The sequence below is a fragment of the Doryrhamphus excisus genome, chromosome 16 (genome assembly GCF_030265055.1).
Source record: "Doryrhamphus excisus isolate RoL2022-K1 chromosome 16, RoL_Dexc_1.0, whole genome shotgun sequence".
NCBI classification, from domain to species: Eukaryota; Metazoa; Chordata; class Actinopteri; order Syngnathiformes; family Syngnathidae; genus Doryrhamphus; species Doryrhamphus excisus.
In genome coordinates, this window is record NC_080481.1 from 16418487 (window position 1) to 16444148 (window position 25662).

A 25662-nucleotide genomic window follows, 5' to 3' on the forward strand; every position below is an offset into this window, starting at 1 on the left:
AATTACTTTAAATTTATTAAAATTACTCTCATACAAATTAAAATGACATTACAACTGTTTTGTGTTAATATTTTGACTTTATTATCGTAAAATCACAGCATTTTTTTGCAACTCGTTCAACTATTTTCTTGTGAATTTCTGTCTTATAATATTAATACTTTATTCCCATAATATTTTGACTTTATTTCCGCACCCTAAAAACAGCTGTGGGTCACAAATGGCCTCCGGGGCTGCACTTTGGAGACCCCTGTTTTAATATGTCCACAATGTTAATGGAATGCATTAGTTGGCTTTAAATGATAAAGCTGCACAACCACGAGGTGTTTCTTATGTGCTTCAAATGTTTCATTGGCCTGAAGTGAAGTGTTGCTTCATGATTGGTTCATATTTCCAAACATAATTAGAGACCATTGACCACGCCCGTCCACGTAAGAACGTAAAACCAAAACAACTAAGACAACGAGTCTGTGGGATCTCTTCTTTGTGTCTTTGTTCATCAGGCTAGGTTAGCGCACGTAGCGGCGGAAGCGCAACTGAAGGCTCCCTTCGCCGACGAGCTCCCGTCTCGGCGGGGCCAACTCACACGGCTGAAAGAGACCGAGTTTGACGTCCTGGTGGTCGGAGGCGGAGCCACGGGGGCAGGATGTGCCTTGGACGCCGCCACGCGTAGTAAGAACCCGTAGATCACTTGCTTTTCCCAGTTTTCAATGGAATATTGCAGCCAAGGGCTTTGTCGGACTTGAGGAGGTTTGCCACCAGCTGCTTATAATGATCTGCTTTTACTTTTTCCAAGAAACCCGGATGCAAAAAGACAAAATTTATATATATATATATATATATATATATATATAAAAAGAAAAAAATAATAAAAATAATAAATAATAAAAATATTAATTATATTAAATATATATATATATATATATATATATATATATATATATATATATATATATATATATATATATATATATATATATATATATATATATATATATATATATATATATATAATATAATAGTCGTCAATGCTTCTGCTATACCCACCACTTTTTCAGTGCTTTGGTTCTTTGCAAAAGCTCTGATAAAACATTATAATAAATTATAATAAATAATAATAAATTATTATAAATTAATTTTTATTTATTAATAAATTATTAAATAAATGTGTAATGTTCATTTTTCGACACAAAATAAGATGGAAAAATAAATAAGCAAATCAAAAAACAAATGAAACAAATGAACAAATTAATTTTTATTCATTATTAAATAATTAAATAAATGCTTCATGTTCATTTTTATTTTTCAACACAAAATAAGATGGAAAAATAAATAAGCAAATCAAAAAACAAATGAAACAAATGAAACAAATGAACAAATTAATTTTTATTTATTATTAAATTATTAAATAAATGTTTCATGTTAATTTTTATTTTTCAACACACAATAAGATGGAAAAATAAATAAGCAAATCAAAAAACAAATTAAAGAAATTAAAGAAATGAAAGAAATTAAACTTTCATATCAAGGCGGGGGCCTCAAACTAGCGTCCATGAGTTTGAGACCCCTGCTCTACATTCTGATAAAGTACCGTTTTTGTCTTATTTTGCTAAAATGTCCCATTTTGACCCAATATTGTATATTGGAAACTATATCTATAAAACTATAAACTATAACTTCATTTCTGACTTGAAAAAAAAAAAACATGAAAAATGTCACCACTTTTGTTCCGGAAGTATTTTGCTTGTAAAGCAGTGTACCGTTGCGAAAAAAGTAGTCATGTTACAAAAATAAAATCTAAAAAAAAACAAATATTAAAAAAAAAACAGCAGTTATTTTATGAGAATAAAATCAAAATATTACAAATGAGTAAAAAAAAGTCACATTTGTATGAGAATAATAACATCGTGGCATTATGAGCTGTTATAAGAGTTTTTTTAATTGTGAGAAAAAAAAGAAAATGTGTAATTTTTGGAAAATCAGGTTGGTTGAAATTTCCCAATTTTTTTTCTTCTTAGAATACAGAAAATTTCTCTTAATATTTTGACTTTATTCTGATAAAACTACACAAATTATACCCTTTTCCCATTTCAGCTGGGTGTTTTTTTTTCTTTCTTTTCGTATATTGTGTTTTTCCGATATTATGACTTTCCCAACCTGACATTTAAAAATTGATAACTTTATTTTTTCTCCTTGTTTTTCATCATACAACGTTTTTTCATTTAATTGTATTTAGAAAAAATAAAAAATATTTTTAATTTAATGAATTAAATGAATTAAATTAATTAAAAATATATATTTTAAAATAAATACTTATATAATATTTTTATTTAATATTTCAGCACTATGCTGCTAATAATATTATAATAATTAGTTGACGGTGTAGTTTTTAATCAATTTTTTTTGTCTATGCTACTTTTTGTCCTCTTATTTTTTCCATTTCTGTTTTTTTCCTACTTTTTTGATAATTTTGTTCTCATAAATATTTCTATAATATTTTGACTTTATTAATGTAAAACAATTAAACAACTAAAATGATTAATAATTTTCAGAATTTGCCAAAGGACATTAAAAAAAAAGAACAAAAAAAACGATGTGTGCCACACTTTGGGCACCCTGGCATTGCATGGCGTAACCCTCTGTTGCCAAGGATACCAACCCCATAATAATACCCCAAGCCCATTATTATTATTATTATTATTATTATTATTATTATTATTATTATGCTCCGTCCTTTTCAGACCTAAAGACCGCCCTCGTCGAGAGGAGCGACTTTTCTTCCGGGACGAGCAGCCGCAGCACCAAGCTCATCCACGGCGGCGTCCGCTACCTCCAGAAGGCCATCATGAAACTGGACTACGAGCAGGTTCCTAATTGGCTTCCTTCCTTCCTTCCTCTCACGTCTCCTTCGCTCCTTCAGCTGCTCACCCTCGTCGTGTCGTTTCCTCTCCCACAACAACAGTACATGATGGTCAAAGAGGCCCTCCATGAGCGAGCCAACCTTTTGGAGATCGCGCCCCATCTGTCGGCGCCGCTTCCCATCATGCTTCCTGTTTACAAGTACGTATGGCAGCGTTGTACTTCCTGGACATGAAAACATTTGATTTATTATTTATTATTTATTATTTATTATTTATTATTTATTATTTATTATTTATTATTTATTATTTATTATTTATTATTTATTATTTATTATTTATTATTTATTATTTATTATTATGTAATCCAATATTTAATGACCATTCTTCGAAATTAATCTACAGCAACTCTGTGATCAATCTGATTAATAATCTTCATTATTTGACAACAATCTAAATCTGAAACAGGGGTGTCCAAAATATCATTTTTTTCCCAAATATAATAAAAAAAATAATAATATGAAAATAAACTCATAATTACCAGATGAAAAAATTGGAAATTTTACAAAAATGACAGTAAAAAGGGACAAATTATGAAAAAAAGTCACAATTTTATAGTTGCGTTGAAATATTAAAGAAAAAAAAGTTTTTTTTAAGTCATAATATGAAAAACAAACAAAACACAGTAGATACAAAATTTAATTTTTGGAAAATTTGTTGAATAAAAAGTTATAATATTATGGAATGTAAGTCATAATACTATGAAAAAAAGGGATAATAAATTCAAATTATTTAGAGAAAAGTCATATTGTAATGTCCAAAAAAGTGGCAGTTTTATGAGAATAAACCTGTAATATTATTTACAAAATCAATTTAAATGTAAAAAATTATTTAAAAATTAAATTTCTGTACATATTTTTAAATTAAATTTTTAAATAATTTTTGAAATTTATTTATTTTTTTTTTTTTTAAAAAACTTGAAAAATTTAAAAATTAATTTTTTTTAAACATTTAAAAAAAATTAAAAATTAAAAAAAAATAATTTTAGTCGCATAGAATTGGAATGATGATTTCAAATGTTGATGAGAAACAAACAAAGCAAACTAAAGTTGTCCTTTTTGGACAATTAGGTTGGGGAAAAAGTATACATATTACGAGAATGAAGTCAAAATATTCTGGAAATTAAGTCAAATTATTATGGAAAGATTCCAGCAATAAATAAAGCGAAAAAAGGCACTCTGTAACAAGAAAAAAAGCACAATTTTCCAAGAATAAACAGGGGTGTCCAAAATATCATTTTTTTCCAAATATAAAAAATAACAATAATAATAAAATTATAATAATAATAATTTTTGCTGTAAAAGTGAAAAAAGGCACTCTTTTTCATATTGTAATGTCCAAATAAGTGGCAATTTTATGGCAATTTTATGATTAAAATTTTTTTTTTAAAAATTAAAATTAAACAAATATTTACAATTTTTTTTTATTATTATTTTTTTTAAAGCATAAATATACATATAACATTTATAAACATGTAATATTATGAGGAAAAATACTGTCATTTTTAGTAGTATGCAGTTGAAATTTAAAAAAAAATGTCCAAAGATCATTAGATATTTGGAAAATGAAAAGCAAAAAAAAAGTAGCTTGACAATCTCGTCATTCCCGCCGTTGTGCTTTGTTTCCAAGATGGTGGCAGCTGCCTTACTATTGGGCCGGCATCAAGATGTACGACCTGGTGGCCGGCATCCAGTGCCTGAAGAGCAGCTACATGCTCAGTAAGACCAAAGCCCTGGAGCTCTTCCCCATGCTGAAGAAGGACAAGCTGGTGGGGGCCATCGTCTACTATGATGGTGAGCGTTACCAGAAGTCGGATAGGAGGGTCTTCTGATTTCCAAAAGGTAGAATTCGGAGCTTTGTTGCACGTGTCCCACATTCCGACGCCATATTTTGCTCCGAGGGGTGGAGTTTGCGCATCTTTTTTTTTTTTTTTTCTCCATTGATGCCATCTGCACAAATCATCCTTGTGACATTTCCGAGTCTGACCTTTTCTTGGGTGGCATTTATGCTGTTTTTTCTATTTTCCACATATTTCATTTTCTTATCATAATTATGACTTTATTCCCATAATTTTTTCACTTTATTCCTGCAATATTATTTTTTTCTCTTTTTTCTCATTTTCCAAAAAAGGACAATTTTATTTAGTTTTATTTCTATTATTATTAGAGATGTCCCATATTGGCTTTTTTGCTGAACACCGTTATTGTCGGGCCAATAATTATCAATACCAATAATTAGCGGACATCCCTAATTATTATTATTATATTATTTCTTTTCTTCTTTTTTTATTTTCTTCTCACAATTATGACTTTATTCCCTTTTTTTTTACTTTACTCCCATAATATTTTTACCTAATTTTCCAAAAATTACAACAATTTTGTTTTGTTTGTCCATCCATTCATTTTCTATGGCGTTTATTCTCACTTACAACCTTAAAAAACATATTTTCATGACAATAAGACTTTTGAATATAATATTTTTATTATTTATTATTAATTTATTAATGAATTTTCTAATATTATGTTTTTATTTCAATCATATTTTGGCTTTATTCCAATAACATAACTCTAAATTATGACTTTTTTTGTCTTAAAATTTTTTACTTTATTGTCACAAAATTTTAATTGATTTTCTGCTCGGGTGTTTTTTCTTATCGTAATTATGACTTGCAAAAATCAGTTTTTTAATATCGGACTAATAATTATCAATACCGATAATTATCGGACATCCCTAATTATTATTATTATTATTATTATATTATTTCTATTCTTCTTTTTTGATTTTCTTCTCACAATTATGACTTTATTCCCATTTTTTTTTACTTTACTCCCATAATATTTTTACTGAATTCATCCATCCATCCATCCTCACTAGAGTCGTGGGTTGTTTTTGTTGTGTCTCATAATAATATTAATAACCTTAAAAAACATATTTTCATTACAATAAGACCTTTAATATAATATTTAGAATTTATTCTTGTTTTTTTTGTAATATTATGTCTTTATTTCAATAACACTTTGGCTTTATTTCAGTAACATTATAACTCTAAATTATGGCTTTTTTTGTCTTAATATTTTTGATTTTATTGTCACAAAATTCTAATAGATTTTTTCATTTCTACTTGGGTGTTTTTTTTTGTGTCAATTTTCCAACTTTTTTTTTTGCAAATTTTCTTATTCTGACTTAATTTCCATATTATTTTGACTTTATTCTCATAAAAATACAGCTTTAGTTGTTTAATGTTTCCTTTAATATTTTAAATTGATTATTTTTTTAAATGTGCTATTTTCTCGTAAAATTACAGCATTCATTTTCAGCATTCAGCAGTTTTTTAATATCGGTTTCACGATCGGGAAAAAAAATCAAGATACAACCGATATCGCATTTTTATGTTGATATCGGGCCAATAATTATCAATACCGATAATTATCGTACATCCCTAATTATTATTATATTATTTTCTATATATTTCTATTCTTCTTTTTTGATTTTCTTCTCACAATTATGACTTTATTCCCATTTTTTTTACTTAATTTTTTACCTAATTTTCCAAAAATGACAACAATTTTGTTTTTGTTGTCCATCCATTCATTTTCTATGGCGTTTATTCTCACTAGGGTCGTGGGTTGTTTTTGTTGTGTCTCATAATATTACAACCTTAAAAAACATATTTTCATTACAATAAGACTTTTGAATATAATATTTAGAATTTATGAATGAATTTTATAATGTTATGTCTTTATTTCAATAATACTTTGGCTTTATTTCAATAACATTATAACTCTAAATTAGGACTTTTTTGTCTTAATATTTTTTACTTTATTGTCACAATTGATTTTAATCAATAATAATAATAATAATAATAATAATAATAATAATAATAATAATAATAATAATAATAATAATAATAATAATAATAATAATAATAATAATTTATTTTTCCATTTCTCCTCTAATGTTTTTTTTGGAGTAAATTCTGACTTAATTTCCATATTATTTTAACTTTAGTCTCACAAAAATACAGCTTTACTTTTTATTAGGACTTAAAAGGACTAAAAAAATTAGGACTAAAACATTTTTTTTTACTTAATTTTTTACCTAATTTTCCAAAAATGACAACAATTTTGCTTTTGTTGTCCATCCATTAATTTTCTTAAAAAACAGATTTTCATTACAATAAGACTTTTGAATATAATATTTATATTATTTATTATTAATTTATTAATGCATTTTGTAATATAATGTTTTTATTTCAATCATATTTTGGCTTAAATCCAAGAACATTATAACTCTAAATTATCGTTTTTTTTGTCTTAATATTTTTTACTTTATTTGATTAGATTTTTCCATTTCTACTCGGGTGTTTTTTTTTCCAGTAAATTTTGTTCTTGCAAATTTACTTATTCTGACTTAATAATAATAATAATAATATTAATAATAATAATTTATTTTTCCATTTCTCCTCTAATGTTTTTTTGGAGTAAATTCTGACTTAATTTCCATATTATTTTGACTTTATTCTCACAAAAATACAGCTTTACTTTTTTTTTAGGACTTAAAAAGGACTAAAAAAAATTAGGACTAAAAATTTTTTTTTTTCCTTTAATATTTTAAATTGATTATTTTATAAATGATTCTATTTTCTTGTAAAATTACAGCGTTTTCTGGTTTTATTAAAAAAAATTTCACTCCTACATAAAATGCAATGCAATATGAATAAAAGATGGCGCATGGAATGAATGAATGACTTCCCGTAGCGTTCACCGTGGGAACAGAACTGGAGGAGTCTCCAGTGTGGGCGGGCTTGTCCTCCAAATAGCTGATAGCATCACGATGCTAGCAACACTCCATTTAGAGCCATTTTCCTTTTCCAGGGCAGCACAACGATGCCCGCATGAACCTGGCCATCGCTCTCACCGCTGGCCGCTACGGCGCCGCCATGGCCAACTACACCGAGGTGGTTCACCTGCTGAAGAAAAAGGACCCGCAGAACGGCGCCGACAAAGTGTGCGGCGCTCGATGCCGGGACGTACTCACAGGTGGGAATTTAGAAGGGCCCGCCCACCTGATTGGCTTTGCTAAACTGTCAATCACGTGACCTCGGGTGGTGACGCTCTTTTTCAGGGGAGGAATTTGATGTGAAAGCCAAGTGTGTCATCAACGCCACCGGGCCCTTCACGGACTCCGTCAGGAAGATGGATGACCAGGAAAACACCAACATCTGCCAGCCCAGTGCCGGCGTGCACATCGTCATCCCGGGATACTACAGGTATAACCTGGAATCATCTGTAGTACTACTTCCTCTTTATCATCCCGGGATACTACAGGTATAACCTGGAATCATCTGTAGTAGTACTACTTCCTCTTTCATTACACTCTACAGTATTCATATTTCAGGTCATCTATTTATTCTCCATATTATTATTATTAATTATTATTATTATATGGGATCTATCTATTCCTTCCTTGCTTCCTTTCTTTCTCCCTTCCCTTTTTCCTTTCCTTCCTTCCTTCTTTCCATTCTTCCTTCCTTCCTCCCTTCTTTCATTCCTTCCTTCCTTCTTCCCTTCCTTCCTTCCTTCTTTCCTTCCTTCCCTCTTTCCTTCCTTCTTTCCTTCCTTCCTTCCATCCTTCCTTCCTTCCCTCTTCCCTTCCTTACTTCTTCCCTTCCTCCCTCCCTTCCTTCCTCCCTTCCCTCCTCCCTTCCTTCCTTCTTCCCTTCCTTCCTTCTTCCCTCTTCCCTTCCTTCCTTCCTTTCTCCCTCCCTTCCCTTTTTCCTTTCCTTCCTTCCTTCCTTCCATCCTTCCTCCCTCCCTCCCTTCTTTCCTTCCTTCCTCCCTCCTTCCTGCCTCCCTCCCTCCCGTCTTTCCTTCCTTCCCTCTTTCCATCCTTCCTTCCTTCCCTCTTTCCATCCTTCCTTCCTTCCTTCCTTCCTTCCTTCCTTCCCTCTTCCCTTCCCTTCTTCCTTCCTCCCTCACTCCCTTCCTTCCATCTTCCCTTCCTCCCTCCCTTCCTTCCTTCCTTCCCTCTTCCCTTTCTTCCTTCCTTCTTCCCTCTTCCCTTCCTTCCTTCCTTCCTTCCTTCCTTCCCTCATTCCATCCTTCCTTCCCCCCTCCCTTCTTTCCTTCCTTCCCTCTTCCCTCTTCCCTCTTCCCTTCCTTCCTTCCTTCCTTCCCCCCTCCGTTCTTTCCTTCCTTCCTTCCTTCCTTCCTTCCTTCCCTTTTTCCTTCCTTCCTTCATTCCCTCTTCCCTTCCTTCCTCCCTTCCTTCCTTCCTTCCTTCCTTCCTTCCTTCCTTCCCTTCCTTCTTCCTTTCCTTCCTTCCCTTTTTCATTTCCTTCCTTCCTTCCCTTTTTCATTTCCTTCCTTCCTCCCTTCCCTTCCTTCTTCCTTTCCTTCCTTCCTTTCTCCTTCCCTTTTTCATTTCCTTCCTTCCTCCCTCCCTTCTTTCCTTCCTTCCTTCCTTCCCTCTTCCCTTTCTTCCTTCCTTCGTCCCTCTTCCCTTCCTTCCTTCCCTTATTCCATCCTTCCTTCCCCCCTCCCTTCTTTCCTTCCTTCCTTCCCTCTTCCCTTTCTTCCTTCCTTCCTTCTTCCCTCTTCCCTTCCTTCCTTCCTTCCTCCCTTCCTTCCTTCCTTCCCTTCCTTCTTCCTTTTCTTCCTTCCCTTTTTCATTTCCTTCCTTCCTTCCCTTTTTCATTTCCTTCCTTCCTCCCTTCCCTTCCTTCTTCCTTTCTCCTTCCCTTTTTCATTTCCTTCCTTCCTCCCTCCCTTCTTTCCTTCCTTCCTTCCTTCCCTCTTCCCTTTCTTCCTTCCTTCTTCCCTCTTCCCTTCCTTCCTTCCCTCATTCCATCCTTCCTTCCCCCCTCCCTTCTTTCCTTCCTTCCTTCCCTCCTTCCTTCCATCCTTCCCTCTTTCCTTCCATCCATCCTTCCTTCCCTCTTTCCTTCCTTCCTTCCCTCTTTCTTTCCTTCCTTCTTCCCTTCATTCCTTCCTCCCACCCTCCCTTCCTTCCCTCTTCCCTTTCTTCCTTCCTTCCTTCCTTCCTTCCTTCTTCCCTCTTCCCTTCCTTCTTTCCTTCCCTCTTTCCTTCCTTCCATCCTTCCTTCATTCCCTCTTCCCTTCCTTCCTTCCTTCCTTCCTTCCTTCCCCCACAGCCTAATTTGGCAAAAATTACAACTTTATTTGTTATTTTGTTTTTTCTCTCATTGAATTGAGACTTTTAGAAAAGTCAAATTGATTATATTATATATTGATTATATATATATATATTATATTATTAACATATTTCAACTTTCTACCAAAACAGCTTAGGACCACACCAAACATGATCTCTTGTATTGTGGACTTCAATCACCACATCTTTTTGCCTATGAGTTCAATAATAGAAAAACTGTGATAAAGTAAAACTGCAAAACAGTAAATAGTAGTAACCAGACCGGGGGGGGGGAAGTAGCCATAAATAGCAAAATAGCCACGTGGATGCTAATTGAATGCAGACTCAACAACCTGCAGTAAGTGTTCCAAGGTGATATTGCACAAATAACGCAAATACATAATTCCATAAACACGCGGAATCTGACGTTTTTATACGTTTGTCCTCGGTCACGCAGTCCCGACAACATGGGCCTGTTGGATCCCGCCACAAGCGACGGCCGAGTCATATTCTTCCTACCTTGGGAGAAGATGACCATTGCCGGGACCACGGACACGCCCACCAACGTGACAGCCCACCCCATCCCCGGGGAAGACGACATCAACTTCATCCTGAGCGAAGTCCGCAACTACCTCAGCCCCGATGTGGAAGGTACGGGGGGTGTTGACTCTGTAACTCCGTAACGTGGCGCAGGATTCTAAATTCTTGTCTCCCGCAGTGAGGCGAGGCGATGTGTTGGCGGCGTGGAGCGGCATCCGCCCTCTGGTGACGGACCCCAACTCCAAAGACACTCAGTCCATCTGCCGTAACCACATTGTCACCCTCAGTAACAGCGGACTGGTCACCATCGCGGGTCAGCTAATTCTTTTTGTGTACAGGAATGTCGTGCGTTTAATCGTCATCTTTGAACAACGAACGCCGCACGTGTTTTGCGCAGGCGGCAAGTGGACCACCTACAGATCCATGGCGGAGGAGACTCTGGATGCCGCCATTAAAGCACATACCCTCCCGGCTGAGACCTGCAAGACCGTTGGTCTGATGCTGGAGGGCGCCAAGGGCTGGACCCCGACACTCTACATCCGCCTGGTGCAGGACTACGGTTTAGAGCAGGAAGTACGTTTTTTTCATTATTTACCTTTTTGTTTATTAATATAATCCAAAGTTTTCTATGCCGCTTGAATCACCCATGAATCAGTGAAACTCCAGTCTTTGTCGAGTACCCGTGAGTCAGTCAACATCGAGTCTTTGTCACACGTGCGTGAGTCAGTGAAACCGGAGTCTTCCCCAAGCACTCATGAACAGTGAAACTCGAGTCTCCATCGAGCATCCTTGATTCAGTGACACAGGAGTCAATGAACATTGAATCTTTGTTGGGTGAGTCAGTGAAACTTGAGTCTTCACTGAGGCTCAGTACCCATGAATCAGTGAAACTTGAGTCTTCACTGAGCACCTCGAGTCTTTGTTGGTCATTGAAACTCGAGTGTTAGTCGGGTACTTGTGAGTCAGTGAACCTCGAGTCTTTGTCGCGCGTTCTTGAGTCAGTGAAACTGGAGTCATCACCAAGCACCCATGAGACAGGGAAACTCGAGTGTTCATTGAGCACCCATTAATCACTGAACCTCTAGTCTCGAGTCTTTGTGGAGTACCCTTAAGTCAGTGAACCTCGAGTCTTTGTTGAGTACCCTTGAGTCAGTGAACCTCGAGTCTTTGTTCAGTACCCGCAAGTCAGCGAAACTCAGGTATTTGTTGAGCACCCGTGGGTAAGTGGAACCCAAGTGTTCATGAGACGCCTATGAGTCAGTGAGCCTCGAGTCATCACGTAGTACCTGTGAATCAGTGAAACTGAAGTCTCCGTAGACCGCCTGTGAGTCTTGAAATGTGTTCATGGAGCACCCGTGAGTCAGTCAAACTCTAGCGTTCGTCGAGCACCTGTGAGTCATTGAAACCCCAAGTCTTTGTGGGGTACCCGAGAGTTAGTGACCACTGACTCTTTTTTGAGTACTCATGAGTCTGTAAAACCTGAGTCTTTGCCAAACGCCATTGAGTCAGTGAACCTTGAGTCTTTGTTGAGTACCCGTGAGTCAGTGAACCTCGAGTCTTTGTTCAGTACCTGCGTAACTCTGGTATTTGTGGAGCACCCGTGAGTCAGTCAAACTCGACCTGTGAGTCATTGAAACCCAAGTCTTTGTGGGGTACCCGAGAGTTAGTGACCACTGAATCTTTGTTGAGTACTCGTGAGTCAAGTCATTGCCAAACGCCATTGAGTCAGTGAACCTCGAGTCTTTGTGGAGCACCCGTGGGTCAGTGAAACCCAAGTGTTCGTCAGACGCCTATGAGTCAGTGAGCCTCGAATCAGTGAAACCCGTGAACACCCGTGAGTCAGTCAAACTCGACCTGTGAGTCATTGAACCCCAAGTCTTTGTGGGGTACCCGAGAGTTAGTGACCACTGAATCTTTGTTGAGTACTCGTGAGTCAGTAAAAGTCAAAGTCTTCATTGTAAATGAAATGAATGAATGTTGCTGGCTCTCGTACGGGCGAACGATTCAACTAAGAGGATCCCAGATATCTAATCCTTCGTAACGTGACGTGGGGTTCCAGACGCGCCCTGATGTCAAGAAGCATCAAACCAACCGCGTGAAGACGCGAAGACGCGTCAGCCGGCGCTGACATTAACAGCCCTGACATTTCCATTCCACGAACGACTCACAACATGCGGCTCTCTGGTGTGAAACAATTCATGAATGGCATGAAGTCTGCACGATGAATCGATTCACGTCAGATTCCCGCAACAGTTGGCGTGTTTGAGGGGGAAAAAGTGCCCCCTGCGCTCTACTTACTCCTCATTAAAGATGTTCCAAATATTTTGAAAAGGTCATTGTTGATATTTGGACCGTGTTTGACCTTTGGCGTGACGGGTAAAAGCCAGCCATCTGAATAGTAAACGGCTGCCATGTTGTCTGTAAACATTGACAACGCCGTGCTAAAGAAATCTTTTCGTCTACGCTCAGGTCGCTCAACATCTGGCGTCCACGTACGGAGGGAAGGCGTACGACGTCGCCAAGATGGCGTTGGTCACGGGGCAAAGATGGCCGATTGTCGGAAAAAGACTCGTATCCGAGTTTCCTTACATCGAGGCCGAGGTAAGGCGACGTAGATTCTTCGTTATTCTGGTATGAATCGAACTTCCTTCGCAGGTTCTGTACGCCGTCAAAGAGTACGCCTGCACCGCCATCGACATCATCGCCCGGCGAACGCGGTTGGGCTTCCTGAATGTGCAGGCGGCGGACGAGGCGCTCCCGCGCATCGTGCAGATCATGGCCAAGGAGCTGGGCTGGAGCCAGGAGCGCAGGACGGTACAAAAATCTGATTATTTTTTAATATTGTTATTCTCGTTAAATTGCGAGTTTTTTCTAGTGAGAATACAACACTGGGGGCGGGAGTGGCTCAGTAGTCAGACTACCCCAGGACAGCTGTGGCCACGGATGTAGTTTACCACCACTGGTGTGTGACTGACTGAAGGGCGACCATTGGGTGACTTACAAAGCACTATATCAAATCTAATCCATTATTATTATTATTATAGTTATTTATTAATATAATATAATAATAATATATAAATAAATTATTATTTATTAATAATATTTATTTATATTTATTAATATAATATAATAATAATATATAATATTAAATATTATTAATAAATAATAATAATGGATTAGATTTGATATATTGCTTTGTAAGGCAATATTTAATTAATTAATTAATATTTAATTATATTTATTAATATAATATAATAATAATATATAAATTATTATTTATTAATAATATTTATTTATATTTACTGATATAATAATAATATATAATATTAAATATTATTAATAAATAATAATAATATAATAATGGATTAGATTTGATATAGTGCTTTGTAAGGCACCCAATGGTCGCCCTTTAGTCATTTAATATTATATATTATATTAATAAATGTAAATAAATATTATTAATACATAATAATTGTTATTATTTATTCATATATTATATATTATTATATTATATTAATAAATATAACTAAATATTATTAATTAATTAATAATAATAATAATAATAGGACCTAATTCTCGTACAATTACAGCTGTTTTCTCCATTAAAAATATTTTAACATTCTTATTGAAAGTTGACTGTATTCATTGTATTCATTTTTCCGCACCTTGTTTGTTTTTTTGTTTGTCTTTCATAATTTTATGGCTTAAAAAAAGTCTATGCTACTAAAATGCTATAAAAAAACTCATTATATTACGATAATATTCTCATAAAATATCAACATTTTTTTCTTATTAGAACAAGATTTTTTCTTGTAATATTTTGATGTTATTCTTTTAAAGTAATTAATTTTTTCATTACTTTTAATTTTGACTTTATTTGTGTAAAATTACAGCTGTTTTTTTCATTCTTGTAAGTTGACTATATTTTCGTAATATTATAACTTTTTCTGCAACTTTTTGTTTTGTTTGTTTCTCATAATATTACGACTGTTAAAAAAAGGTTTTATCTTTAATATTTCTACTGTATGCTACTAAAATTTAATTTCTCATAATATTATGATGTTATTCTCATAAAATTGCGACTTTTTTCTTTGAAATGTTCTCTTAATATTTGATTATATGACATTTTCTCTTATATGAAATTTTCTCTTAAAATTTTGACTTTATTTGACATGACATTTTCTCTTATATGAAATTTTCTCTTAATATTTTGACTTTGTTTGACATTATGACATTTTCTCTTATATGAAATTTTCTCTTAATATTTTGACATTGTATGACATTTTCTCTTATATGAAATTTTCTCTTAATATTTTGACATTGTATGACATTTTCTCTTATATGATATTTTCTCTTAATATTTTGACATTTTACATTATATGACATTTACAACTAAATATTTTTTTTGTAAGTTGACTTCATTCTCATAACATTTTTAACTTTTCCCGAAATGTGATTTTCCCAAAATGACAATATTTTTTTTTATATATTCTGACTTATTATATATATATATTATATATTTTTTGATATTTTTTATTTCATTATAAGCTCTTTTTTGTTGAAAAATCAGGCCGAACTTGAAGCAGCCAAGAAGTTCTTGTACCAGGAGATGGGCTACCGTTCTCGCTCCGAGCAGCTCACCAAGACGTCGGAGATGAATCTGGACAACCAGGAAATAGCCAGGTACTCAAATCCCGCCTGCCTTCATAAGCGACGCCGCTTCAACTCCGTGTGATTGATTGGCAGGTACAAGAAGCGCTTCCATAAGTTCGACAAAGAAAGCAAAGGATTCATCACCACGTTGGACGTCCAGCAAGTCTTGGAGGTGAGTTCCCGCGCCCCCCCCCCCATGAGGTCAGAGTTCATCTTCCCTGTTTGTTTTTGCAGAGCATCAACGTCCACATCGATGAAAACGCGTTGCACGAAATACTCAATGAAGTGGATGTAAACAAAAACGGGCAGATCGAAATTGGCGAATTCCTGCAGGTATGTGACGACCGCCGCCGTGTGCATGTCATACATAACCCCCCCCCACTCCCCCGCCTGTCCACCTGAGACTGTAGGTGTGAAATATAGAAGTGTGGCAGAAATAATGAGCTATTTCTGCTATTTCGGAAGGACAATCTCACTTGGCGAAGGTACGAGTGTCATTACGAGCGCCCATCAGTTTCGCCTTCATTAGAGTCAGAGATCTGGTCTGACCAATCAGGGACCAGCAGATGTTTTTCCCCTTTAAGTGTATTTTTTTTGTGTAAGCCAGGGGTCTAAAACTCAATTTACTTGGGTGCCACTGGAGCTAGGGTCTGGGTGAGACTGGGCCGCATCAGGTTTTTCAAAAAAAACAACAAAAAAACGCATTTATTAAAAACAAAAACATTTAAAAAACTTCGCTTTGGTTCCAATTTTCTACAAGAAAAGCTCTGATAAAACATTCCACTGTTCTCAAACATCCTGGTTGTCCATTTTTTATTTTTCTACACAAAATAAGATAAAAAATAAATCGCGATATATATATATATATATGATATGCCCAGCGTAATGCGGCTATTATTTTTTTTTTTTTCAAAAATATTTCAACTTTTTTCATACATAATGTTATTTCAAATGCTCAGAATTTTATTTTTAATTTTATTTTTAATTTTATTTTTAATTTTATTTTTAATTTTATTTTTTATTTTATTTTTTATTTTATTTTTTATTTTATTTTATTATTTTTTTCAAATTTCGTAAAATGGCCCATTTCTGCTGTGTTTTTTTACATTTTCCTATTTCAAGTTTCTTCTTGTATTTATGAATTTTTTTATACTGAATTAATATTACAAAATGTTCTCGTAAAATAGTTTTTGCTGTTATTTCCCCTATTTTTTATTTTCAAAAATATTTCAACTTTTTTCTTACATAATGTTATTTCAAATGCTCAGAATTTTATTTTTAATTTCGTAAAAAGTCGTAAAATGAAAAAGCTTTTTCCCATTTCTGCTGTGTTTTTTTTACATTTTCCTATTTCAAGTTTCTTCTTGTATTTATGACATTTTTTTATACTGAATTAATATTACAAAATGTTCTCGTGAAATAGTTTGACATCTTGTAAAAACATTTTTTGGGATACGGCAAATTTTAATTTTTATTTTTCTACACAAAATAAGATGAAAAATAAATCGTGATATATATAAGATATGCCCAACGTAATGCAGCTATTATTAGTATCAATTTCAGTCTTTGCTGTTATTTCCCCTATTTTTTTATATTCAAAAATATTTCAACTTTCTTCATACATAATGTTATTTCAAATGCTCAGAATTTAATTTTTAATTTAATTTTCAATTTAATTTTCAATTTAATTTTCAATTTAATTTTCAATTTAATTTTTATTTTATTTTTAATTTTATTTGTAATTTTATTTTTATTTTTCAAATGCTCAGAATTAAATTTTTAATTACATTTTTAATTCAATTTTTAATTTAATTGTTTTTTAATTTTTAATTTTATTTTTAATTTTAATTTCGTAAAATGTCGTAAAATTTAAAAACTTTTTCCCATTTCTGCTGTGTTTTTTTTACATTTTCCTATTTCAAGTTTCTTCTTGTATTTATGACATTTTTTTATACTGAATTAATATTTCAAAATGTTCTCGTAAAATAGTTTGACATCTTGTAAAAACATTTTTTGGGATACGGCAAATGTCATATTTATTAAACGCATTTATTAAAAACAACTAGAGAGCTAGCGACCTAAACGGTAGCCTTCAAGTTATTTCCTTTCAACTTAAATAGCCAAAAACTTACCACTTCCACACGGATAGGGAGGATAACTATTAACAGTTATTTAACCTTTAACATGAACATTAATCAAACGTAATAATTTTTTCTGGGTACATGATACCATACAGCATCCATATCAAACTAACATTAAACTTTCATATCAAGGCGGGGGCCTCAAACTAGTGTCCTGCGGGCGTGTTTGAGTCCCCCGGTGTTAGCTATGTGGCTAAATGTCATTGTTTGTTTCTGCCCATGTGTCTGAACCGGTTCGTGGCTGAATTAGAGACTCCAATCAGGTACCCGACACGTCCTTTCTCACTGCTCTGGTGGCTGCCTAGACCTGGACGGGAAGAACTCACCACATCCAACCGGTCCGCCAAGTGATAAAGCTGAACCGGGGCCGGGCGTCGGTAGTAGAACTTCGGCTACTCGTCGTAGGAATGTTCCAAAATTGTCCGGAATTTGGGTTAGCAACAGATTGGCGTGTTTGTCAGTAAAATTTTACGTTAAGCATCGGATATGGCGCCGGTCTTGTTGCCGTTGTTTATACACTGGTTGTCGCCTGTTGATGATGTCACCGATTCAAAAATATCTCAAAAATATAAATCTTAACAAAAAACATGTTTTCATAGCTAGTTGTAGTTATAGTTTTGCATGCGGAAAGCGATTGGCTGATTGTCTTAAAGTTGCGGTCATGGCTAGCTCGCAGACAGCTAGCTACTAGCTAGTTAGCTGTGACAAAATACTCATATGGCATAAGAAGCCAGTTGGACTCGAGTAGCGAATGACGGCACAAGCAAAACAAACGAATCCTCGGCTCATGGAGGAAGACGTGTTCAACAAGGACACAAAAACGCCACAGCCGAACGGCAAAGAGCCGAAATACTGGAGTTAAAAGCTAAAAACTAAAAGCATAAAATTGGACTAAAAAGATAAAAACATAAGAAAAGTTTAGAAATATTACTTAAAAGCCTGATTAAAAAGGTGTGTCTTTAATCTTGTTCAACAAGGACACAAAAACGCCACAGCCGAACGGCGAAGAGCCAAAATACTGGAGTTAAAAGCTAAAAACTAAAAGCATGAAATTGTACTAAAAAGATAAAAACATAAGAAAAGTTTAAGTTAAAAGCCTGATTAAAAAGGTGTGTCTTTAATCTTGTTCAACAAGGACACAAAAACGCCACAGCCGAACGGCGAAGAGCCAAAATACTGGAGTTAAAAGCTAAAAACTGAAAGCATAAAATTGGACTAAAAAGATAAAAACATAAGAAAAGTTTAAAAATATAAGTTAAAAGCCTGATTAAAAAGGTGTGTCTTCAATCTTGTTCAACAAGGACACAAAAACGCCACAGCCGAACGGCGAAGAGCCAAAATACTGGAGTTAAAAGCTAAAAACTAAAAGCATAAAATTGGACTAAAAAGATAAAAACATAAGAAAAGTTTAGAAATATTACTTAAAAGCCTGATTAAAAAGGTGTGTCTTTAATCTTGTTCAACAAGGACACAAAAACGCCACAGCCGAACGGCGAAGAGCCGAAATACTGGAGTTAAAAGCTAAAAACTAAAATCATAAAATTGGACTAAAAAGATAAAAACATAAGAAAAGTTTAAAAATATTAGTTAAAAGCCTGATTAAAAAGGTGTGTCTTTAATCTTGTTCAACAAGGACACAAAAACGCCACAGTCGAACGGCGAAGAGCCGAAATACTGGAGTTAAAAGCTAGAAACTAAAAGCATAAAATTGGACTAAAAAGATAACACAAGAAAAGTTTAAAAATATTAGTTAAAAGCCTGATTAAAAAACGCCACAGCCGAACGGCGAAGAGCCAAAATACTGGCGTTAAAAGCTAAAAACTAAAAGCATAAAATTGGACTAAAAAGATAAAAACATAAGAAAAGTTTAAAAATATTAGTTAAAAGCCTGATTAAAAAGGTGTGTCTTTAATCTTGTTCAACAAGGACACAAAAACACCACAGTCGAACGGCGAAGAGCCGAAATACTGGAGTTAAAAGTTAAAAACTAAAAGCATAAAATTGTACTAAAAAGATAAAAACATGAGAAAAGTTTAGAAATATTACTTAAAAGCCTATCTTGTTCAACAAGGACACAAAAACGCCACAGTCGAATGGCGACGAGCCGAAATACTGGAGTTAAAAGCTAAAAACTAAAAGCATAAAATTGGACTAAAAAGATAAAAACATAAGAAAAGTTTAGAAATATTACTTAAAAGCCTGATTAAAAAGGTGTGTCTTTAATCTTGTTCAACAAGGACACAAAAACGCCACAGTCGAACGACGAAGAGCTGAAATACTGGAGTTAAAAGCTAAAAACTAAAAGCATAAAATTGGACTAAAAAGATAAAAACATGAGAAAAGTTTAGAAATATTACTTAAAAGCCTGATTAAAAAGGTGTGTCTTTAATCTTGTTCAACAAGGACACAAAAACACCACAGCCGAACGGCGACGAGCCGAAATACTGGAGTTAAAAGCTAAAAACTAAAAGCATAAAATTGGACTAAAAAGATAAAAACATAAGAAAAGTTTAGAAATATTAGTTAAAAGCCTGATTAAAAAGGTGTGTCTTTAATCTTGTTCAACAAGGACACAAAAACGCCACAGCCGAACGGCGAAGAGCCGAAATACTGGAGTTAAAAGCTAAAAACTAAAAGCATAAAATTGGACTAAAAAGATAAAAACATGAAAAAAGTTTAAAAGTATTAGTTAAAAGCCTGATTAAAAAACGCCACAGCCGAACGGCGAAGAGCCGAAATACTGGAGTTAAAAGCTAAAAACTACAAACATAAAATTGGACTAAAAAGATAAAAACATAAGAAAAGTTTAGAAATATTACTTAAAAGCCTGATTAAAAAGGTGTCTTTAATCTTGTTCAACAAGGACACAAAAACGCCACAGCCGAATGGCGAAGAGCCGAAATACTGGCGTTAAAAGCTAAAAACTAAAAGCATAAAATTGGACTAAAAAGATAAAAACATGAAAACAGTTTAAAAATATTAGTTAAAAGCCTGATTAAAAAGGTGTGTCTTTAATCTTGTTCAACAAGGACACAAAAACGCCACAGTCGACTGGCGAAGAGCCAAAATACTGGCGTTAAAAGCTAAAAACTAAAAGCATAAAATTGGACTATTAAAAGCTAAAAACTAAAAGCATAAAATTGGACTAAAAAGATAAAAACATGAAAACAGTTTAAAAATATTAGTTAAAAGCCTGATTAAAAAGGTGTGTCTTTAATCTTGTTCAACAAGGACACAAAAACGCCACAGCCGAACGGCGAAGAGCCGAAATACTGGAGTTAAAAGCTAAAAAATAAAAGCATAAAATTGGACTAAAAAGATAAAAACATAAGAAAAGTTTAAAAATATTAGTTAAAAGCCTGATTAAAAAGATGTGTCTTTAATCTTGTTCAACAAGGACACAAAAACGCCTCAGCCCTTTGTCCAACCAAGTAGGTTTTTCATTAAAATTCAAAGGAAATTTAAATAAAATTATGAATTATTATTAAATTATTAATTATATTATAAAAGGAAGTGGATTGTTGATGTCTTTCCCGCGGATTCAAACCGCAAGCGATGGCTACGCATATAAGACGTCAATGAGCATGCGGTCGTAAAAGCGGCACATGATGTGCAACCCGGTCCAGCTTTATCACGTTGGGGCGGAGGGAGGGGGGGGGGGCATACTCAACCGGTGTCGGGCTAACTGGCGCATGCGACGGTGGTCGGGGTTAGCATCAGCGATACGCGGCCGCCCCCCCTCACGTGTTCCGTCTGCCCCACAGCTGATGAGCGCCGTCAAAAAGGGCCAGGTGTCCGACAGCCGTCTGGCCATCCTCATGAAGTCCGCTGAGGAGACTCTGGACGAGCGGGGCCCCGTCACGGTGGACCGCAGCGGGGGCGGGGTCTGAGCCCCCCGGGGGCCTGGGCGGAGGCTCATCTGAATGACAATGCAATCAGGGAGACCGGCGCCCGCTCTCCATCGTGTTTTGGGTGAAACGGAGTCTAATGATGGAGATGTGTTTTTACGTGTTGATTGGTTCTCAGCATCAGGTGCCTCCACTCTGCCACAGCGCACAATGTATCTATTTATAGCATCTTTTCATATTTCTACCCTTATATCTTACCGTATATCCTTTTCATACTGACACTGATTGTTGCGCCCGTACCGCTTCATTGAGTTTGTTCTACAGGTCGACAATTAATCCATAATTAATCCATTATCCAATTAATCTACAGCTATTTTGGTAGTCTATTTGCCTTTTTTCTGATATTTTGGGGATCAAACCACTATTTGTTTGTGTCATATTGATTTGGTCCGGCTTGGGCAGGGGTGTCCAAAGTGTGGCCTGGGGGCCATTTTGGGGACAATAGCTGTTCTAAAAATACAACTATAATATAATATAAAGGAGAAAAAAAACATGGAAAAAAATGGAAAAAATCAGCAGTAATTTTACAGGAAGTCAAAATATTAATAGAAAAAAAAATGGTAATAATCTAACAAGAAAACGTTGTAATTTTGCAAGAATTATGTAATATTTTTAGGGAAAAAAACATCATTTCACAATTTTTTTTTGTCGTAATATTATGTGACACCAAAAATAATAGTGAAAAAAAGTTGGAATTTTTTGGGGGGAAAAGAGTCCAAATATTTTGGGATAAAGTCAGAATCACAAGAAGCGGAAATTGTTGGAAAATGTAAAAAAGAAAAACTTTTTTTTCTCATCAGAGTACCAATTTTTCTGAATATTTTGTCTTTATTAATATAAAATGACAGCTTTTTAAACTATTTCCACTTTGACTTTACTCATGACTTTATTGCCATAATATTTTGACTTTATACTCATAACTTCTTCAAATATTTGTAGTTTCTGGTAGTATTACGACAAAAACAAATTATTTAATATTTCAACTCGATGTTACTGTTTTATATAATATTATTTTCCAGGTTTTTTTTGTACATTTTCCAAATATTTCAACTTCATTCTTAAATAATCTTTGTAAATGTTTTTTTTTTTGTAATATTTCTATTTTTTTCTTGTAGAATTTTAACTTTTTCCGCAAGCTAATTTTCCGAAAATTCCAACAGTATTTCTTGTTTTTGTTTGTTTCTCATAAGGAAACAAATAAGGTATTTTTTCTTGAATATTTTAACATTACACTACTAAAATGACAATATTTTCCTCATAATATTACAAGTTTATTCTTGTAAAATTGCACATTTTTTCCTAATTAGAATACATTTTTTTAATGAATATTTTGACTTTATAGTCATAAAATTACAGCTGCTTTCATTCTTTTCTTGTCGACCTTTGTATGTTGTTACATTATTTTTCATTATTATTTTCATAAAATTTAACCAGTATGGAGATAATATTCCCAACAGGTCACATTTCATCTCAAAATAGTAAATAAAAAATCCCCCGGGCCGCACTTTGGACACCCCTGCTGTATGGTTACTGTCCAGTCACTGCCTGTTTGTTGTGCAGGGGAGACTTTTACACTGAAAGTCCCTCTCATGACTTCCTGTCTGCCACAAAGCACCAGCTAAATCCTACTGATGTTTACAGGTTCCAAGCTTTAGCTGTACTTTTATCGGAAAAAGTTATTACTGAACTTACTTAAGTTAGTACTTATTTAGGGTTTTCTTCTTTTAAAGTTATAGTCATGACAGGATGAAAAAGGGATTCTATATTTGTATGATTATATATGATTATATGATTATTATGGAGTGAAACTGCATGCTTAGAATGCTATTTTAGTTTAAGTTGGAGTGACGTTTATATTTGTGGCGTGTGAATGAACACGTGTGTGTGTGTGTGTGTGTGTGCCTTCGCGTGACGAGACACCGCCGTGGACGCCGTGCATTGTGGGCGTCATTCAACCGACTTGCCTCTGGGGGCTCTAGAGAGGCCTGGGTGGGCTTTAGGGGGCGGACGATAACTGCAAATATTGACATCGACGCCATACAAGGGATACCGAGCTTTTAATTTGAAAAAATGTCAGAATAATTTTGTCTGTTTTTTTATCATGAGCAGAAAAAGTATTTATAATAATTGCAAAAAACGGATAAGTAGCCTAGTCTAGGCTAGTCAAGGAAACACGGCTTTACTAGATTTTACTATCGTTTATTATATTTTAAGTAACTAATAACTACGCAAGTAACAAACTTTACATTTTAGGGGGTAAAAGTCAATAAATAAAATAAAATTTAAGTAAATTTTAGGCATGTCCGATATTGGCTATGCTAATAACTGCTATGCTAATATTGTCCAACTCTCAATTTCTGAGGCCGATACCGATAACGATGCGTGACGTATCTCTTGTTAGTGGAATTACACATATATGTGTTGCATACAGCATTTTTAATATCGAGCCAGCCAATCACAGGGCACATATAGACAAACAACCATTCACACTCACATTCATACCTATGGAACAATTTGGAGTCGCTAATTAACCTAGCATGTTTTTACTCGGAATAATACCCGGAAAAAAACCCACGCATGCACGGGGAGAACATGCAAACTCCACACAGAGATGGCTGAGGGTGGAATCGAACTCGTGTCTCCTGCGTGCTAACCACTCGACCACCGTGTAGCCATTGTTTTTTATGATTGGGGAAAAAATCCATTTCTGATATCAACCGATATTGTGCCGAAAATTATCGGTACTCTTAATTAATTTTAAAATATTTTAACGTTTTCCCAAAAAGGAATTCTTAATTTGGTAAAAGTAAAAATTTTCATTCATTCATTCATTTTCTACCGTTTTTCCTCACGAGGGTCGCGGGGGTGCTGGAGCCTATCCCAGCTGTCCCAGGACTGGTCGCCAGCCAATCACAGGGCACATATAGACAAACAACCATTCACACTCACATTCATACCTATGGACAATTTGGAGTCGCTAATTAACCTAGCATGTTTTTGGAATGTGGGAGGAAACCGGAGTACCCGGAAAAAAACCCACGCAAGAACATGCAAACTCCACACAGAGATGGCTGAGGGTGGAATCGAACTCGGGTCTCCTGTGCACTAACCACTCGACCACCGTGCAGCCATCGTTTTTTATGATTGGGGAAAAAATCCAATTCTGATATCAACCAATATTGTGCTGAAAATTATCGGTACTCATAATTAATTTTAAAATATTTTAACGTTTTCCCAAAAAGGGATACTTAATTTGGTAAAATTAAAAAAATTTATTTAAATTTTTTAAAATTTTCATTTGTAACTTTTTCCATTATCATTACATGAATTAATTTAGCAAATGTTCTAATTTATTTAATTTAATTTGTTACTTTCCCTGGCAAATTATTCAAGTAAAACGTTCAAATCATAAATAAAAACTCATAAAAAGTGACATGGTATTAAAATTAATTGCTTCATTTATTTCAGTGAATGTAATACTTTCCCCGGTAAATGATTATTTGAAGTTTTTTTTCAAAAAAAGATTAGCTTAGTAAGAATAAAATGAAGTAAAATGACAAACTTTAGTTGGATTTCGCGCAATGATACGGCACAGAGCAAATGGAGACGTTTGTTCCGTGCACCGTGCTATCAAACCTCGACCAAATGATGATGAAAAATTAGGTATGATGGAATATTATGAAAAAGAAGGAAAAAGCTGGTATTCTTGGTGTCGATATCGATATTTGGATTAATCCGCCCACCCCTAAAGTGCCCGCGCGTTGCCTTTCTAAGTCCTATCCAACTCCTGCACAGTCACATTTAGGAATCAACCGTGTGTCGTCACGTTGGGGTTTGTCTTCCGTGGAACTGCCAAAGCCGCCTGTGGACAATATGTTCAATATCTTCAGTGTCGCATCCCGATGTTTGATTGTCTCCTTCTGGATGAAATTACAGCTTTATCCCGGCTCAAAGAGAATCGTGTTCCGTGCCCCCCCGCCCCAAACGTACTGCAAGAATACTTGTAAAGTCAGTGTTCTGCTGAGAAAATCGAGAAAAAAACAACACAATTATCTAATTAAATGTATCTGGTTGCTTGAAGAGCTTTGTGTGTGTATTAACGTCATTCCCAGTCATTCCCACCGGACGACACTGAACATGACATCATCATTCGGGTATTACAAAGCCAACTGTTAAAAGTCCTTGCTGCCGACGTTAATTAGTCGTCTAATACAACTTTATTTATAAAGCGATTTAAACACAACCACAGTGGACCCACAGAATAAAATACAAAAACCACAACAAGGTATCTAAAAACTGTGTGGATGAGTGGTACCTACCTCGGAGGTACCTACGGAGTGGACCGCACGGTGT

At 34.7% G+C, this 25662-nt stretch overlaps 1 protein-coding gene across 1 annotated transcript in view; it reads left to right on the forward strand.

Annotated features, from left to right (window-relative positions):
- The window catches only part of gpd2 (glycerol-3-phosphate dehydrogenase 2 (mitochondrial)), a 47079-nt gene extending 21690 nt beyond the window's left edge, over positions 1 to 25389 (forward strand). Inside the window, exons 6-20 of the mRNA XM_058052685.1 lie at positions 501 to 669; positions 2739 to 2863; positions 2960 to 3057; positions 4545 to 4708; positions 7790 to 7954; positions 8040 to 8184; positions 10525 to 10718; positions 10786 to 10920; positions 11005 to 11180; positions 13077 to 13208; positions 13263 to 13421; positions 15178 to 15290; positions 15354 to 15432; positions 15495 to 15593; positions 21166 to 25389. Coding sequence (XP_057908668.1) covers positions 501 to 669; positions 2739 to 2863; positions 2960 to 3057; positions 4545 to 4708; positions 7790 to 7954; positions 8040 to 8184; positions 10525 to 10718; positions 10786 to 10920; positions 11005 to 11180; positions 13077 to 13208; positions 13263 to 13421; positions 15178 to 15290; positions 15354 to 15432; positions 15495 to 15593; positions 21166 to 21291 — 2079 coding nt within the window. The 3' untranslated portion in view covers positions 21292 to 25389. The remainder of the gene's footprint in view (positions 1 to 500; positions 670 to 2738; positions 2864 to 2959; positions 3058 to 4544; positions 4709 to 7789; positions 7955 to 8039; positions 8185 to 10524; positions 10719 to 10785; positions 10921 to 11004; positions 11181 to 13076; positions 13209 to 13262; positions 13422 to 15177; positions 15291 to 15353; positions 15433 to 15494; positions 15594 to 21165) is intronic.
- Positions 25390 to 25662: the final 273 nt, after the last annotated feature.